At 42.4% G+C, this 16,837-nt stretch overlaps 1 protein-coding gene across 1 annotated transcript in view; it reads right to left on the minus strand.

Annotated features, from left to right (window-relative positions):
• The window catches only part of NIPSNAP3A (nipsnap homolog 3A), a 76,413-nt gene that overhangs the window by 45,099 nt on the left and 14,477 nt on the right, over positions 1–16,837 (minus strand). The window contains exon 2 of the mRNA XM_073636279.1: positions 2,684–2,891. Coding sequence (XP_073492380.1) covers positions 2,684–2,891 — 208 coding nt within the window. The remainder of the gene's footprint in view (positions 1–2,683; positions 2,892–16,837) is intronic.

A 16,837-nucleotide genomic window follows, 5' to 3' on the forward strand; every position in this document is an offset into this window, starting at 1 on the left:
GACTGTAGGCAAGACACACTTGTCTTTGTACTCCTCACCTGGTTGCCGCCACAAGTTTGGCACCATCTGAACCAAATAAGTTTATCTTGGTTTCATCAGACCACAGGACATGGTTCCAGTAATCCATGTCCTTAGTCTGCTTGTCTTCAGCAAACTGTTTGTGGGCTTTCTTGTGCATCATCTTTAGAAGAGGCTTCCTTCTGGGACGACAGCCATGCAGACCAATTTGATGCAGTGTGCAGCGCATGGTCTGAGCACTGACAGGCTGACCCCCCCCCCCCCATCCCTTCAACCTCTGTAGCAATGCTGGCAGCACTCACTCATACGTCTATTTCCCGAAGACAACCTCTGTATATGACACTGAGCACATGCACTCAACTTCTTTGGTCGACCATGGCGAGACTTGTTCTGAGTGGAACCTGTCCTGTTAAACCACTGTATGGTCATGGCCACCGTGCTGCAGCTCTGTTTCAGGGTCTAGACAATCTTCTAGCCTGGGCCATCTTTATGTAGAGCAACAATTCTTTTTTTTTCAGATCTTCAGAGAGTTCTTTGCCATGAGGTGCCATGTTGAACTTCCAGTGACCAGTATAAGAGTGAGAGCGATAACACCAAAATTTAACACACCTGCTCCCCATTCACACCTGAGACCTTGTAACACTAACGAGTCACATGACACCGGGGAGGGAAAATGGCTAATTGGGTCCAATTTGAACATTTTCACTTAGGGGTGTACTCACTTTTGTTGCCAGCGATTTAGACATTAATGGCTGTGTGGAGTTATTTTGAGGTGACAGCAAATGTTCACTGTTATACAAGCTGTACACTCACTACTTTACATTGTAGCAAAGTGTCACTTCGTCAGTGTTGGCGCTTGAAAAGATATAGTAAAATATTTACAAAAATGTGAGGGGTGTACTCACTTTTGTGAGATACTGTATGTGGTATCACTATGATTGGCGGGAGCAGGAGAATTTATTTTGGGTTGTTCTTTTGGTGGAATGTTATGGTAGTAGCAAGAAATATACAGCTAAATTAAAAAAAATATATATATCTATCTATATAACTATTTTGGGTCAGCTTTCCTTTGATAGTTAAAAAAATATAAATAAAAAAAAGTATATCCATTACCATTTACCACCAAAAGAAAACCCAATTAGTGCTGAAAAAACCCACCTGGATGCACAAAATAGTTGTGATGATTAGGGATGAGCCGAACACCCCCCTGTTCGGTTCGCACCAGAACATGCGAACAGGAAAAAAGTTCGTTCGAACATGCGAACACCGTTAAAGTCTATGGGACACGAACATGAATAATCAAAAGTGCTAATTTTAAAGGCTTATATGAAAGTTATTGTCATAAAAAGTGTTTGGGGACCTGGGTCCTGCCCCAGGGGACATGGATCAATGCAAAAAAAAGTTTTAAAAACGGCCGTTTTTTCAGGAGCAGTGATTTTAATAATGCTTAAAGTCAAACAATAAAAGTGTAATATCCCTTTAAATTTCGTACCTGGGGGGTGTCTATAGTATGCCTGTAAAGGGGCGCATGTTTCCTGTGTTTAGAACAGTCTGACAGCAAAATGACATTTTGAAGGAAAAAACTCATTTAAAACTACTCGCGGCTATTGCATTGCCGACAATACACATAGAAGTTCATTGATAAAAACGGCATGGGAATTCCCCAAAGGGGAACCCCGAACCAAAATTTAAAAAAAAAAAATGACGTGGGAGTCCTCCTAAATTCCATACCAGGCCCTTCAGGTCTGGTATGGATATTAAGGGGAACCCCGGCCAAAATTTAAAAAAAAAAAATGACGTGGGGTTCCCCCTAAATTCCATACCAGACCCTTCAGGTCTGGTATGGATTTTAAGGGGAACCCCGCGCCAAAAAAAAAAAAAAAAAACGGCGTGGGGTCCCCCCAAAAATCCATACCAGACCCTTATCCGAGCACGCAACCTGGCAGGCCGCAGGAAAAGAGGGGGGGACGAGAGTGCGGCCCCCCCTCCCTCCTGAACCGTACCAGGCCACATGCCCTCAACATTGGGAGGGTGCTTTGGGGTAGCCCCCCAAAACACCTTGTCCCCAATGTTGATGAGGACAAGGGCCTCATCCCCACAACCCTGGCCGGTGGTTGTGGGGGTCTGCGGGCGGGGGGCTTATCGGAATCTGGAAGCCCCCTTTAACAAGGTGACCCCCAGATCCCGCCCCCCCCCTGTGTGAAATGGTAAGGGGGTACATAAGTACCCCTACCATTTCACGAAGAAAGTGTCAAAAATGTTAAAAATGACAAGAGACAGTTTTTGACAATTCCTTTATTTAAATTTAAAAGTCCTCACTAGGTCCTTTGCCGTAGTGAAAAAAAATAAATAAATGAAATTAAGAATTTTCAATGAAGGACTTGTATGATATTCAAGGGCAATGCTGGCTCACTCCAGACATAAATTGAACTGCTTTATGATTTTTTTTTTTTTTTACACAGGATAATGGCTGGGGCACAAGCACACTTTATAGGCCAAGGTAGGAAGACAAGCAGATGGAACTATAACTTGCAAAAATCTTTTCTTTCTGCATCCACTTCACTTGGAACTTTTATAGTATCTTTATCAAACATGCCTCACTGAAAGACCAGTGCACACAAGACATTCTTCTATTACAGATTATATACATTCCACAGAGACTTACCGTATTTCCATATATGAAGCACCTTATTCAGACCACCCAATTCATAAGTCCAGTAGCCAATCATCTCCGAACGTGCCATGCGTATATGAAAGTTCTCATTTGAAAGCTTTGTGAATTCTGCCATCAATGAAGGCTTGATAGTGTAAGTGCGGAATTCATAGAAAGTTGTGTCATGTTGACGTGGGCCTGTTGCAAATGCTGCTTTAGCCTAAAAGGGAGAAGAATAAGTATTTCAAAAGGAATCTTTAGGACATAAATACTGAATATCTCAAAATATTATACAGTAAATAAATGTGAAGACAAGCAGTTCTGAAAATACAAACTTCCAGTGGTCAATTCTTTATAGATGCACCCAAAGCAGTGCAAGGACTGGTTTGAATATACTTATGAATCCCATATTGCAAATACAACTTGTGTATTTTTTTTAAATTAGTTTTATGTGAAACATAGATACAAAGAAAAATGTACAGCACTGAGACATACCATTAGGGCGATTCCTGCATCTTCCCATGTAGTGTGATTTTGCAGCTCATTTGCATGCAAGTCACACTGTAATGCAGAAAAGGTAGTGTATGCACTACTTTGCAAAAATGCACTGCACTACTATGCGATTTAATGCCCACAAATGCACTGTGTTTGCAACCTACATTTGGCATGCCACTAACAATACATGGGCACCTGCTGCAGATTGCAAAAGCAGTGTGTATGGAGTGTGGTGCGGGAAATGTACAAGGAACGTGATTTTCCCACACCGTGTTCTGGTGTGAACCAGTCCTTATGCAACTGCTGTCGTGCCACATGTCCAATAGTTGACAAGTTATGATACACTTCTGTCGTAATACAATATCTCCAAAAAGGGAACTCCCAGCGAACATCCTGATCTTTACACATTACTAATGAAAATGTACCAAGACAGACGGGGAAACTATATAGATGAACACCCCCCGCCCCCCCCCCCCCCCCCCCATTCCCCTAAGTGCAGAAACAGCCGAACCGCCTAAAGTTCAGATAGAACACAGGAAATTGGCCCCCTTCCTAGAGAGAAGGTCTATCCTGATCAAATTGCTAGCCTAGGGCAACCTATTTATCATCTAACTTTCTGGGGATTGATGACTTACTATGATCACAATATCTAAAGAATCTCCAAATTAACAGGAGAAGTAAGCGCAACATAGACAGGAATTCTAGGTATGGATATTTTACATATATAGCACCCTCTACCTTAGGTAGGTGCTAGAGGTAGATTTTTCTCTAATACAGGTACATTTTGTTTTGATCTGTGGGCTGGGAGTGGCCTGGAGTAGGCTGGTGACTCACAGCTAGTCTCATCTTTCGGTTATCTCCCTTCTGCTTCGAGAAGGAAGGTGGGGAAGAAAGGTGGAGCTGTCTGGGGTGTTCTTAGGAGCCCTGACCAATCCCCAACTTGGATTAGCAGGGGGCAGGTCTTCTTAATTACTGAGAGTCAGCCCAGCTGAGGAGGAGTTGTTCGGGCAGGAGAACTGGAGATGGAGTATTAGGCTGCCAGGGCCTTGGAGGAAGCCCCCTACTCTTGGGGGGATTACCTTAGACCAGCGGCTCGGAGCTGAACGGGAACCCTGCACAACCCAAGGGGGGTGCTGAACAGGAGCAGGAGATGACAGCGGGGAATACTGCCGAGCATGTCTCCAAGATGGATCCACAAGGTGTTGGTGAGCGACAGGCACAGTCGGGAGAGCTGGGAGAGGCATGCCGGAACGGACTGGGAATGTGCAGTCTGAGATGGATGTAGAGCCAGCGGAAGAGACTGATGTTACTGGCAGTGAAGACGGGCCACTGCAGCCAGGAGGGCTGTCAGGGTCTGCAAAGGGTTGACTGGGATCAGTAGTCTACCAAAGAGGGCAGCTAGCACCAGAAATTTCTTTGTTACACCATAGGGGTCCGTGGTCACTGCCTGTAATAAGGCCTGGCTGGAACCAGTGTCAGGCCTAACCATGTGCTAGCTGCACCTGAATTGTGCTGGAGGGAGAAGGAAAAATAGTCTGCAGCAAGTGCAGGAGGAGTGTATCTAAATTGTCCCAAGCCATGCAAGAATCTTTTCTGGTCATGCCATACATTCCTTAACCCCATCCAAGTTCTAATCTCTCAATAAAATAAACAAAAATACAAATCTGATGGACTTTTCATCATCTTGGAGTGTCTGGAAGTGAATGCTGGGCTGGGTGAAAGGTGGGCCACATCACTTAGCAGCCCCTACGGGGTACCGCTACAAGAGGGGGCTCGTTCTGGGACCACCTGTTCATGGGTAACCTGCCGGTCATTGCCCCTAGCAACCGAGATTGACAGAGCTGGGAAACTCTGCTTTGTTCTGCCACCATTGAGGATTAAACTCTGGGGAAGGACTTGTGTGCTCTGCCTATTGTTTCAGTGCTGTAACAAGTGCCATTGTCCATAGCAACCAGCAAGGACTGTCGCTACTTATTGCTCCTGCTTACCCAGTTGCCCCAACCAGTGCTGGGACAGACACTTGCACCAATCCTGCAAATCAGGAACTGTTCACTATGTGCTTTCACCCGTGGCAACCACGCAGGGTAACCGCACCTATGGATTAAATACGTTCAGCATTCTGGTATTACTGGACGTCTCACGGTGGATTACAAATATGTCCAGCATTCTGCTAATGCTAGACATCTTGATCTGTTGCTCCAAGCTCCTGCTACAGACAGTAAAGCAAGCCGGAGAGTGTCTACTGTTGCCCAGGGTAATCAGGGGTCAGCCTGCGGGTGGGACTGTGCTAAAATTGTTCCCTTTAGTAGGACATCGGCTGTAAACGTTACTGTTGCCATCAGCAACCACTGGGAAAGTAAACTACCATCTACCTTTAGTTGCTTGGGCACAGTCGGTGCCAAGCGACATGCCTGGACAAGTCCGGCTAGCGTCAGCATGCCTGCAAACTTCGGTGTGTCCAACAAGGGTTTACAGTGCGCCCAGGGAGGAGGCTGCCTATCAGTTCCACTGGTGCCAGCCTGTCTGGGGGGCGGTGCCACACCCTGGAGGAGACCCAGCATTCCCTGCTAGACGACACCATGAGGCAGAGGAGTAAGATGACGAAGGGTAGTCAGCTGTTACCCACCCTGCAGTGGTTGCCTGATTTGCAGGAAAAGACAATGGTGGACACCGGTGTTCGTCTGGAGCTTTGTCGGGGACTTGTCCACGGTGTGATGGAGCGGAGCGACTCTGCCTGCTCTGTCCCGATTAGCGGATTTAGACCGCGGTGGTCACTGCTTGGGCCCCGTGCAGCCATTGTGAGGAGCCACTTACCCGGCTGGGACCCATCCAGCAAGAGCCACAATACTACACCACAGACCGGTTTTCAGGATTTTTTAGTGCGCAACTGCAAGGCCAGAGAGCGCATGGAGTCACCTCTAAAAGGCAGAGCAGAGTTGCTGCCGGATGACTGCGACTCCAGCACTGTCGGAGGTGATTTCGCCGCCACAGTTTAAAAAAAAAAAAAAAAAAATGGTGCATTTATGCCCATCATTAAAAGTGGGTGAGGCCACAAGACTTGCTAAAGTCATACACAAAGTGGTACATAGGGACCAATCCGGGTTTATCCCGTCGAGATCCACAGCCCTTAATATAAGAAGACTTTTTCTTAATCTCCAGATCCCTGTCGACAATCCTGGCAAAAGAGCAATACTATCATTGGATGCTGCCAAGGCTTTCGACAGCGTTGAATGGCCGTACCTATGGGAAACCTTGAAGCGTTTTGGCTTAGGAGATAATTTTATTCAATGGGTTAAGCTGCTGTATTCGGCCCCCACAGCCAGGATCCGCGTAAATGGTGATCTCTCAGATTCATTTCCTCTTTTTAGAGGTACGAGGCAGGGGTGCCCACTCTCACCCCTGCTATTCGCACTGGCCCTTGAACCACTGGCAGAGGTGGTAAGATCCTCACAGTCTATTGTGGGCTTTGTCAGAGGCCCAATTTCTGATAAGATCTCTCTTTATGCGGACGACACTTTACTTTACTTAGGGGATGTGGAGGCTTCACTTACGAATGTGATGGAGATAATACAACATTTTGGTTCATTGTCAGGATTCTCCATTAATTGGAGTAAATCCGTCATTCTTCCGGTAGATGAGCCAATGGTTGATCTGCCGGTTAGTGCAAGACCGCTTAAAGTGGTCTCCTCATTTAAATATCTAGGAATACATGTGTCAGTCAACCCAAAAAAATACTTAGAAGATAATTTACTACCTCTTTTCAAAAGACTTCAAATGACGTGCAATACTTGGTGTAAGCTCCCCTTATCAGTAATTGGTAGAATAAATTTAATCAAAATGGTCTGGGGACCTCAGCTTCTATAAATTATGCACAATTCTCCACAATGAATACCCCGTCAGTGGTTTAATCGTATTGAGACATTGTTTAGATCCCTAATTTGGAGGAAAAAAGTTGCTAGAATAAGTCTTTCCACCTTGCAGTATGGTAAAGATCGGGGTGGAGCTGCGGTTCCCAACCCTAAACTATATTTTTATGCCTCTCAATTGCAACATTTGAGTGGTCTTGGATTGCTAAACGATTTAGACTCGGTTGAAAGCATGCTGCGAATTGGAACATTAAATACATCGGTGCTGGCAATTTTGGAGGCGGGATTGTTACACCTGCCACAAACGGCCCCCACCATAGTTCTTCTCAAAAAATTATGGTCTACGGTCAAATCTAAATTACAAGTTCTGGGCTTCCTAGCAGAGACCCCTCTATGGAACAATCCGAACCTAGCAGAAGTCTATAAAACTGGAGGGTTTCCAATTGTGGAGGAATGCCGGAATTCATAATATTTCTCAATTATTTCACCAAAATATTTTAAAACCTTTTATGGAGTTGCAATCGGAATTTGGGCTTCCCAGACATCAATTTTACCGATATCTTCAGTTACGCCATGCCCTTCAGATTCAAAGCCGGTCAGCTGCTCTTGTACTTGTTACCCATCCCCTAATAAATGACATTTTCTATGGTCAGGAAAAAAAGGGTCTTATATCTCACATTTACTCACATTTGCTCTCTGCTATACAAGACACTGCAAATTTACCATGCAGACGTAGATGGATAGAGGACCTGGGAGAGGTGAGCGAGGATATCTGGGACACATGCCTTCAGACAGGGCCATTAACTTCAGTATCACAAACACATAGACTTTCGCATTTATTCTTGCTACATAGAGCTTATCGTACGCCAATACAATTACATAGATGGGGCAGAAGGGATTCTCCATTGTGCCCTAAACGGTGTGGAGAAGAGGGGTCACTGATTCATTTGATGTGGCGCTGCCCCAAATTACACCGTTATTGGGGCGATGTTACCGATACAATTTCATCAGTATTTCAAATTAGGGTCCCCTTGGATCCCCTGATATGTATTTTGGGAGCAATTGATGAAGAAATATACCCCCCTCCTAATAATATAGCAATAATCAGATTATTATATCTGGCCCGTAAGTTGGTGGCCAGATTCTGGCTATCTGTAAATGTTCCAACCAAAAAACAATGGATAGAACAGGTAAATTATATCCTTATCAGAGAACATCTAACATATCAGCATAGAAATGCATCTCGAAAATTTAATTCTATATGGCAACCTTGGTTGGACTCCCCGGGATTGGCACCCCCACAATTAATTATGCACAGAATATTTCAAGTTTAAGTGTATACTGCTTGTTTGACAGAGGTGGTAATTGGTGTATTTATGCTGTGTATCCGGGAGACTGAACCTAATTGTGCAGACCAGGAGCAAGGTTTATGGTTAGATGACCAGTTTGTCATCTGGTAGCTGTGTTGGGTGGGAGAATATTTGTTCTCTTACGCAATACGGTTTGTTGTTATATAAATGTAAAACCTATTTGATGCCACTGCTGTAACAATCTTTATTTACATTGAATACACATGGTCAAGAAAGCATTGAATGATCTGAGTTCACAACATATATGATGTCATATTTAATGCTTGACTGTCTACTATGTAACTTGTCTTTTGTGGCTCAATAAAGAATTTTCTGATTTAAAAAAAAAAAAAAAAGTGGGTGGATGCGGTATTCTAATGGTGGGCATACATCAATCTCTTTTTCATGCAGCCCACAGGCTGCATGAAAAAAACAACATTACAATATATGCTCAACAAGGACCAGCAACGTACTGGCATGTTGCTGGACTTTGAGTGGTTATACCAGAATGATGCCTGCAGGTTTAGGTGTCTTCTTGGTATCATTCTTTTCAGCCAGCGGTCGGCTTTCATGTAAAAGCAATCCTAGTGGCTAATTAGCCTCTAGACTGCTTTTACAAGCAGTGGGAGGGAACGTTTCTCCCCCCACCATCTTCCATGGTTTTCTCTGGCTCTCCTGTCCCAAAAGGGAACCCGAGAAGCTACAAGCATTTCATGACTTAGGTTTCGCTGGATATAAACAGCGCCATTGGGAAGGCATTTTATCACACCGATCTTGGTGTGGTCAGATGCTTTGAGGGCAGAGGAGAGATCTAGGGTCTAATAGACCCCAATTTAAAAAAAAACAAAAAAAACAAAATAAAAAAAACCAACCCCTGTCCCCCCCGTACTGATGCGCAAAAGCGAACGCAAGCATCGATCCGGTGTCGTCATATGTAAACAGCAGTTGTACAATGCATGTGAAGTATCACCGTGAAGGTCAGATCGAGGGCAGTAATTTTAGCAGTAGACCTCCTCTGTAAAACTAAATTGCTAACCTGTAAAGGATTTTAAAGAGGTTTTAAAAATGTATGTAGTTTATCGCCACTGCATGTTTGTGCGCAATTTTAAAGCATGTTGTGTTTGGTATCCGTGTACTCGGCACTAGATCTTTTTTATTTCATCAAACATTTGGGCAATATAGTGCGTTTTAGTGCATTCAAATTAAAATAAAATATGTTTTTTCCAAATAAATTGCGTTTGAAAAATCAATGAGCAAATGCTGTGTGGAAAAAAAAATTAATCTGTAGGTCTTTGCTTAAATATATAATGTTCAAAGTAATTTTCTAGAAAAAAAAAAAAAATTTAATGTAAACAAAAAAGGTCAGAAAGGGCTTGGTCTTCAAGTGGTTTGAAGAGTGGGTGATGTGTGACATAAGCTTCTAATGTTGTGCATAAAATGCCAGGACATTACAACCCCCCCCCCCCCCCCAAATGATCCCTTTTTGGAAAGTAGACCGCCCAAGCTATTTGCTGATAGGCACGTTGAGTCCATAGAATATTTTATATTTTGTCACAAGTTTCGGGAAAATGACAAACTTTTTCAAACTTTTTTTTTTCCCTTTTCTTTTAGCAATATATCATTTAGTGACAACTTTGTGCAAACATGCAATGGGCATATGTGGAATTAGACCCCCAAATACATTCTGCTGCTTCTCCTGAGTACAGGGATACCTCATGTGTGAGACTTTTTGGGAGCCTAGCTGCGTACAGGACCCCGAAAACCAAGCACCGCCTTCAGGCTTTCTAAGGGCGTAAATTTTTGATTTCAGTCCTCACTGCCTATCACAGTTTTGAAGGCCCTAAAATGCCAAGATAGCACAACCCCCCCCCCCTGCCCAAATGACCCCATTTTGGAAAGTAGACACCAAGGTATTTGCTAAGAGGCATGGTGAGTATTTTGCAGCTCTCGTTTGTTTTTGAAAATGAAGAAAAATTTTTTTCTTCTTTTGTCAAAAATGTGTGACAAAAAGTGGGATCTGCAAAATACTCAACATGCCTCTCAACAAACAGCTTGAGGTGTCTACTTGGGGTGTCTACTTTCCAAAATGGTGTCATTTTGTAAAAAAAAAAAAAAAAGAAGAAGAAGAAGTGTTTGTCAAAAAATTTTGTAAATAAGTAATTTTTCTCCTACATTTATGGATAGTGATAGGCTGCACCGATGAGGCAAAATGGATATGCAGCACTGATGGGCACCATGTCCCATAGACCTCAAGAATACATCGGCATTGTTTCAAGTCGCATCAAAATCGTGCGACTTTCAGGTTGCAATAGGGGAAACATAGGCTTACTCTGATGGATGATATTAGAGACATTGTTGAAGAGGAAAGGAAAAAAAAAAAAAAAAAAAAAACACCACACAAAAAAATAAAAATAAATTATGTTTTTTCCTCTCAATTACCTAGGAAAATTAACCACGGTCGGAACAAGATTCTGCAATGCCAGACGGTCCACCGGAGGTAGACGCGGCAGTGGTTCGTATAACAAAGAATTTAATCTCACCGAAATTGAGGATCTAAAAATATAGATTGAATGGTTTACATTGAGGATACAAAATTAGATGGGAGGATCTAAAAATAGATCGGATTGTTTACATTGAGGATCTAAAAATAGGGATCTAAAAATAGATTGAATTGTTTACATTGAGGATCTAAAAATAGATGTAATTGTTTACATTGAGGACCACTGCATTGGTCCCACTTTGATGCAACTTGAGGTCCATAGACCTCAAGAATACACCGGCATTGTTTCAAGTCGCATCAAAATCGTGCGACTTTCAGGTTGCAATAGGGGAAACATAGGCTTACTCTGATGGATGATATCAGAGACATTGTTGAAGAGGAAAAGAAAAAAGCAAAACACAAAAAAAAAAAAAAATTATGTTTTTTCCTCTCAATTACCTAGGAAAACTAACCACGGTCGGAACAAGATTCTGCAATGCCAGACGATCCGCTGGAGGTAGACGCGGCAGTGGTTCGTATAACAAAGAATTTCATCTCACCGAGATTGAGGATCTAAAAATAGTCTGAATTGTTTACATTGAGGATCTAAAAATAGATTGAGGATCTAAAAATTTTTGCCAACGGTAAATGTAATTTCTTTCTTTACTCAGGAATACAGTTTTTGCTACAGCTGAAATATCAGTCGCTAACTCCTTTAAGATCTTTCTCTAGCTGCTTTTTCTTTCTGTTGCCTAAAATAAGCAGTACGCCAACCAAACAAGACCCTCTCCAACGTTTAAGGTAGGGACTGTCGTCCAGGTGAGTAAAAAATAAAAAAATATATACAGTGGGGACGGAAAGTATTCAGACCCCCTTAAATTTTTCACTTTTTGCTTTATTTCAGCCATTTGCTAAAATCATTGAAGTTCATTTTTTTCCTCATTAATGTACACACAGCACCCCATATTGACAGAAAAACACAGAAATTTGTTGACATTTTAGCAGATTTATTAAAGAAAAAAACTGAAATATCACATGGTCCTAAGTATTCAGACCGTTTGCTGTGACACTCATATTTAACTCAGGTGCTGTCCATTCCTTCTGATCATCCTCGAGATGATTCTACACCTTCATTTGAGTCCAGCTGTGTTTGATTATACTGATTGGACTTGATTGGGAAAGCCACACACCTGTCTATATAAGACCTTACAGCTCACAGTGCATGTCAAAGCAAATGAGATCATGAGGTCAAAGGAACTGCCTTAACCTCCCTGGCAGTATGATTATTTCAGATTTTTGTGTCTCAAAGCGGTACAATTAATTTGCATAGAAATTTGGCATTTTATATTGTAGGCCTGTAATTCTTAGCAATAACACACTTAGATCTGTCTACCAATAGTCTAGTAGATATCCCGGGTATGATGACGTTTGAAAACACAAAGTAATAAATTATAATATAATAAATAAATATAATTAAAAAATAATAATAATAATATCATAATAAAATAAATTTCCCCACGATTCACTATCGCTCAATTTTGCAAGTATTCTAATTTACTATCGCTGTTTTCTAGCTGGTCTAAAGCCACTTTTGACGTAAAGGGACACTTTTTGGTTGCTATGGACAATCTCAAGTTTCCAGGCAGAAAGAACAGTATATATGATATAAAACTGCATGCAGGGCATGGACCAAAGCACTGGGGACAAAAGGGATGTGAAATGATTTCATACAGTACTATAATCTGTAAGATTACAGTACTGTATGTGTTATGATTTTTGCTTTTTTTTGAATTTGCCGCCAGGCTCCACCCCCGTGCGTCGTGACGCTCACAGGGAATGGAGCCTGGCACAGAGAGGCTTCGGGCAGACGACGGAGCCTGCAGACACCGCGGTGGGACATCGCAGGATCCTGGGGACAAGGTGAGTATACCGCACCAGGATCCTGACATGTAATCCCGAGTGGGGCTCGGAGTTACCGCTAATGGTGCTGAGATACCGTCAGGGAGGTTAAGAGCTCAGAGACAGAATTGTGGCAAGGCACAGATCTGGCCAAGGTTACAAAAAAATTCTGCTGCACTTAAGGTTCCTAAGAGCACAGTGGCCTCCATAATCCTTAAACGGAAGATGTTTGGGACGACCAGAACCCTTCCTAGAGCTGGCCGTCCAGCCAGCCGTCGAATTTTCTATGAAAAGTGAATAGTATAAACCTTTTGTTCCTTAGTTAGTGCCTGTCCCAGGTTGTGTTCCTATTGGGAAGGCATGCAGTCCTCAGAAGGTGTCTCATTGTTGTCTTATTTTGGTATAGGCAGTGAGGATCAAATGAGGTTATGGAAGTGGTCGATGGGTGTCTTTAATAGTTCAAGAATGGTCCTTCCAGAGTGCAAGAGATGGGGATGTCATTTGTTAAATATTTGCGATTGATTTGAGTTCTGTGAGAGGTAGTGCAAAAGTTAGAATTTTTTTGAGTGTAAAAATAGTGAAAAAAATTGATCCTGAGAGCAGGGAGCTCACAGCATTTTCTCCCCTATTCACATATAAGTGACGTGACTAATGCCCCGTACACACGGTCGGACTTTGTTCGGACATTCCGACAACAAAATCCTAGGATTTTTTCCAACGGATGTTGGCTCAAACTTGTCTTGCATACACACGGTCACACAAAGTTGTCGGAAAATCCGATCGTTCTAAACGCGGTGGCGTAAAACACGTATGTCGGGACTATAAACGGGGCAGTGGCCAATAGCTTTCATCTCTTTATTTATTCTGAGCATGCGTGGCACTTTGTCCGTCGGATTTGTGTACACACGATCGGAAAATTTCCAACAACGGATTTTGTTGTCGGAAAATTTTATATCCTGCTCTCAAACTTTGTGTGTCGGAAAATCCGATGGAGCCTACACACGGTCAGAATTTCCGACAACAAGGTCCTATCACACATTTTCCGTCGGAAAATCCGACCGTGTGTACGGGGCATTAGAGTAGTCTATCTTCCAGCACACTTAAACACAGATGCCGATCACTTATCCCAAGGATTCCTGGATCTCAACAAATAGTCCCTACAACCGAAGTTATTTGGTTGGATTGTGGGCTAGTGGACCTTTCCTGAACTGCATCTTTTTTGCTACAGCAAGCAATAGCAAGCTGCGGAGGTTTATTTCACATCTACCTCACCCTTGGGCAGAAGCAATAGATGCCCCGTCAAGTTCTTGGGCATGCAATCTAATTTAGGCCTCCTCCGGCCTCCTACCTCAAATTCTCTCGAGACTTGCAATATCAACAATAAACGGTGATAATAGTCCTGCCATATTTGCAGGGAGACAATGATTCCCTAGGGCAATATTTCTTAGTGTCCAGCCTCCAGTAAATATTCCTCTGATACCCTTTCTTCTGGTCCAAGGCATCACACCCATCAAAATCCTCACAGACTGAATCTTCACATTAGAATGTTAAAACAGAGGCTTTAACCATTAGGATGTTCCTCCAGAGTTGTTTCAACTCTGCTCAAAGCACAGGAGCCTTCAATTTACAATGCATGTGACAAGGTTTGGAATAAGTTCAGATCTTTCACGAACGGCAAAACTTCAATCCTGAAGTACCCTCTTCCTCCCAACTCCTTGACTTCCTGCAAGCAGACCTTGATTTAGGGTTAGGATTAAGCAAAAAAAAAAAAAAATAAAATAAAGTACAGCTGGTGGCAATCTATGCTGTGATAACAAGAGATGGGCCTAAGATCCTTTAATATTTAAATTCTTCAAAACAGTCAAGAAGATAAGCCCACCCATTAAAACAAATCTTTCCCAGTTGGGATCTCTCTATCACTCTGGAGCCCTTAGCCAAACAGCCTTTTGCCCCATCTGAATCAGCATCCTTGTGGAATCTCACTTGGAAACAATTTTTCTTTGTGGCAATGGCATCAGGCTGGGGAGTATCAGAACTTCTTCAGGCTCTGGGATCAGAAGACAATAATAATATTTTTTGTACTCGGATAGAGTGGAACTTAGAACTGTACATGGATTCATCCCCAAGTTCTCCTCTTTCTCTACTATTTCCAAGCCTTGGGCCCTGCCAATCTTTTCAGATCCATTTTTTACCTACTTCTCGAAGATGATATTACTTCGGTACTAAGACACTACCTTCAAGCCACAACTCCCTTCAGACTTTCATCTAACCTATTTGTAATACTCCAAAAAAAAAAAAAGACAGGAGCAAAGAAGCATCATCTGGAGCCCTCCGGCCATTCTGGAACTGCAGTATCCATCATGCCTAGTCACGTCTGTGAATATCAGAGCTTTACAAAACCTCATGGGACATGTGGTTCTGTGGCAGCTGGGGAGCCATAGTTTGCAGATCGCTGCTCTAGTACAATAGTTTCATGGATAATCAAGTTGGTTAAGAAGGTGTACAGGGGGCTGTTGGGCTGTACGGGGGGCTGTATGCCACCCGGTTGTTTTCTGCTTCTTGGATGGCCAGAGCAGACGTATCCATCAAAACTATCTAAAGGGTAGCATCATGGTCATCCCAACATGCATCCTTTTCTTTTATAATATTCACTAGTCCTAAGGGAGGAGCCAAGGCGGAGCTTGTCACAGGTATGGTGCCATGGATAGGCACCAGGAAAAGAGAATTACGGTAAGTATGAAGACATTTTCTGTATTCTTTAGATTTGGATATAGGGGAGATGGATTAGAAGACCTGTCAGGTTTCTATTGCTGTCTGTGTCCCCGCTAGGGAGATTCCTCCTCTCTATTTGTCCTGTTTACCTTTATTATTGAAAGTTAAAGTAAAAGAAAATCCCAAATGTTGAGTTGTCCCCAGAAAAGTAATATAGGGGAAATCTTCCAATGGGGACACTAGTTCTGATGATCTGGGGGTCCCCAAGGGATTCCCTTAATTTTCAAGGATTTTCTCTTGCTTCCTGTTTTGGCCATGTGACAGGAAGTGAAGGGAAGTCTCCCCAATGGGACACAGATGGCAAAACATAAACTGAAAGGGGTTATAACACTCGCTTACGCTATCCAAAATGGAAAATAAATAAATGAATAATAAAATAAAGTTTTTGCCTTATAGCTCTACTTTACCAAACTAAAGTTTACATATTAATAGTTATTAAAATAGAAACAAATGAAAAAAAAAAATAAATAAATAAATAAAAATATCAGCAGGAAATTAAATAGTTGGAGAACTTAAGGAGTTAATTAGAGCTGATTAGAGTAAACTAAGGGTTAACTGCTTGCCTACCAGCCACCATCATTATACTGCAGCAGGTCGGCACGATCCTGCGAGCCTTCGTAGCTATTCGTCGGCTCCTTTAAGCGGGATAGCTGGCGCGCGTCACTGCGGGGGTGCCAATGCTCATGGCCGACGGTCGCGGGCACGAGAGGCAGAACAGGGACCTGTGTGTGTGTAAACACACAAATCCCTGTTCTGTAAAGGGGAGACAGATCGCGAGTTCCTAATAGCTAGGAACCACGATCTGTCATTTCTTCTAGGTCAGTCTCCTCCCCCTACACAGTTAGAAACACACACTAGGGAACACACTTAACCCCTTGTTTGCCCCCTAGTATTAACCCCTTCCCTGTCAGTGACATTTTTACAGTAATCAGTGCATTTTTAGAGCACTGATCGCTGTATAAATGCCAATGGTCCCAAAAGTGTGTCAAAATGTGTCCGCCATAATGTCGCAGTCCGGATAAAAAAAAAAAAAAAAAATCGAAGATCGCTGCCATTACTAGTAAAAAAAAAAAAAAAAAAAAACACAATAATAAAAATCTATAAAGCTATAAATCTATCCCCTATTTTGTAGACGCTATAACTTTTGCACAAACCAGTCAATTTACGCTTATTGCAATTTTTTTTACCAAAAATATGTAGAAGAATACATATTGGCCTAAACTGAGAAAAAAATTATTTTTTTTTTTTTTTTTTTTTTAAAGCAAAATAGGGATATTGTGTTTTTTTTCAAAACTGTCGCTCTTTT

The sequence above is a fragment of the Aquarana catesbeiana genome, linkage group LG01 (assembly GCF_042186555.1).
Source record: "Aquarana catesbeiana isolate 2022-GZ linkage group LG01, ASM4218655v1, whole genome shotgun sequence".
In the NCBI taxonomy this organism is placed as follows: domain Eukaryota; kingdom Metazoa; phylum Chordata; class Amphibia; order Anura; family Ranidae; genus Aquarana; species Aquarana catesbeiana.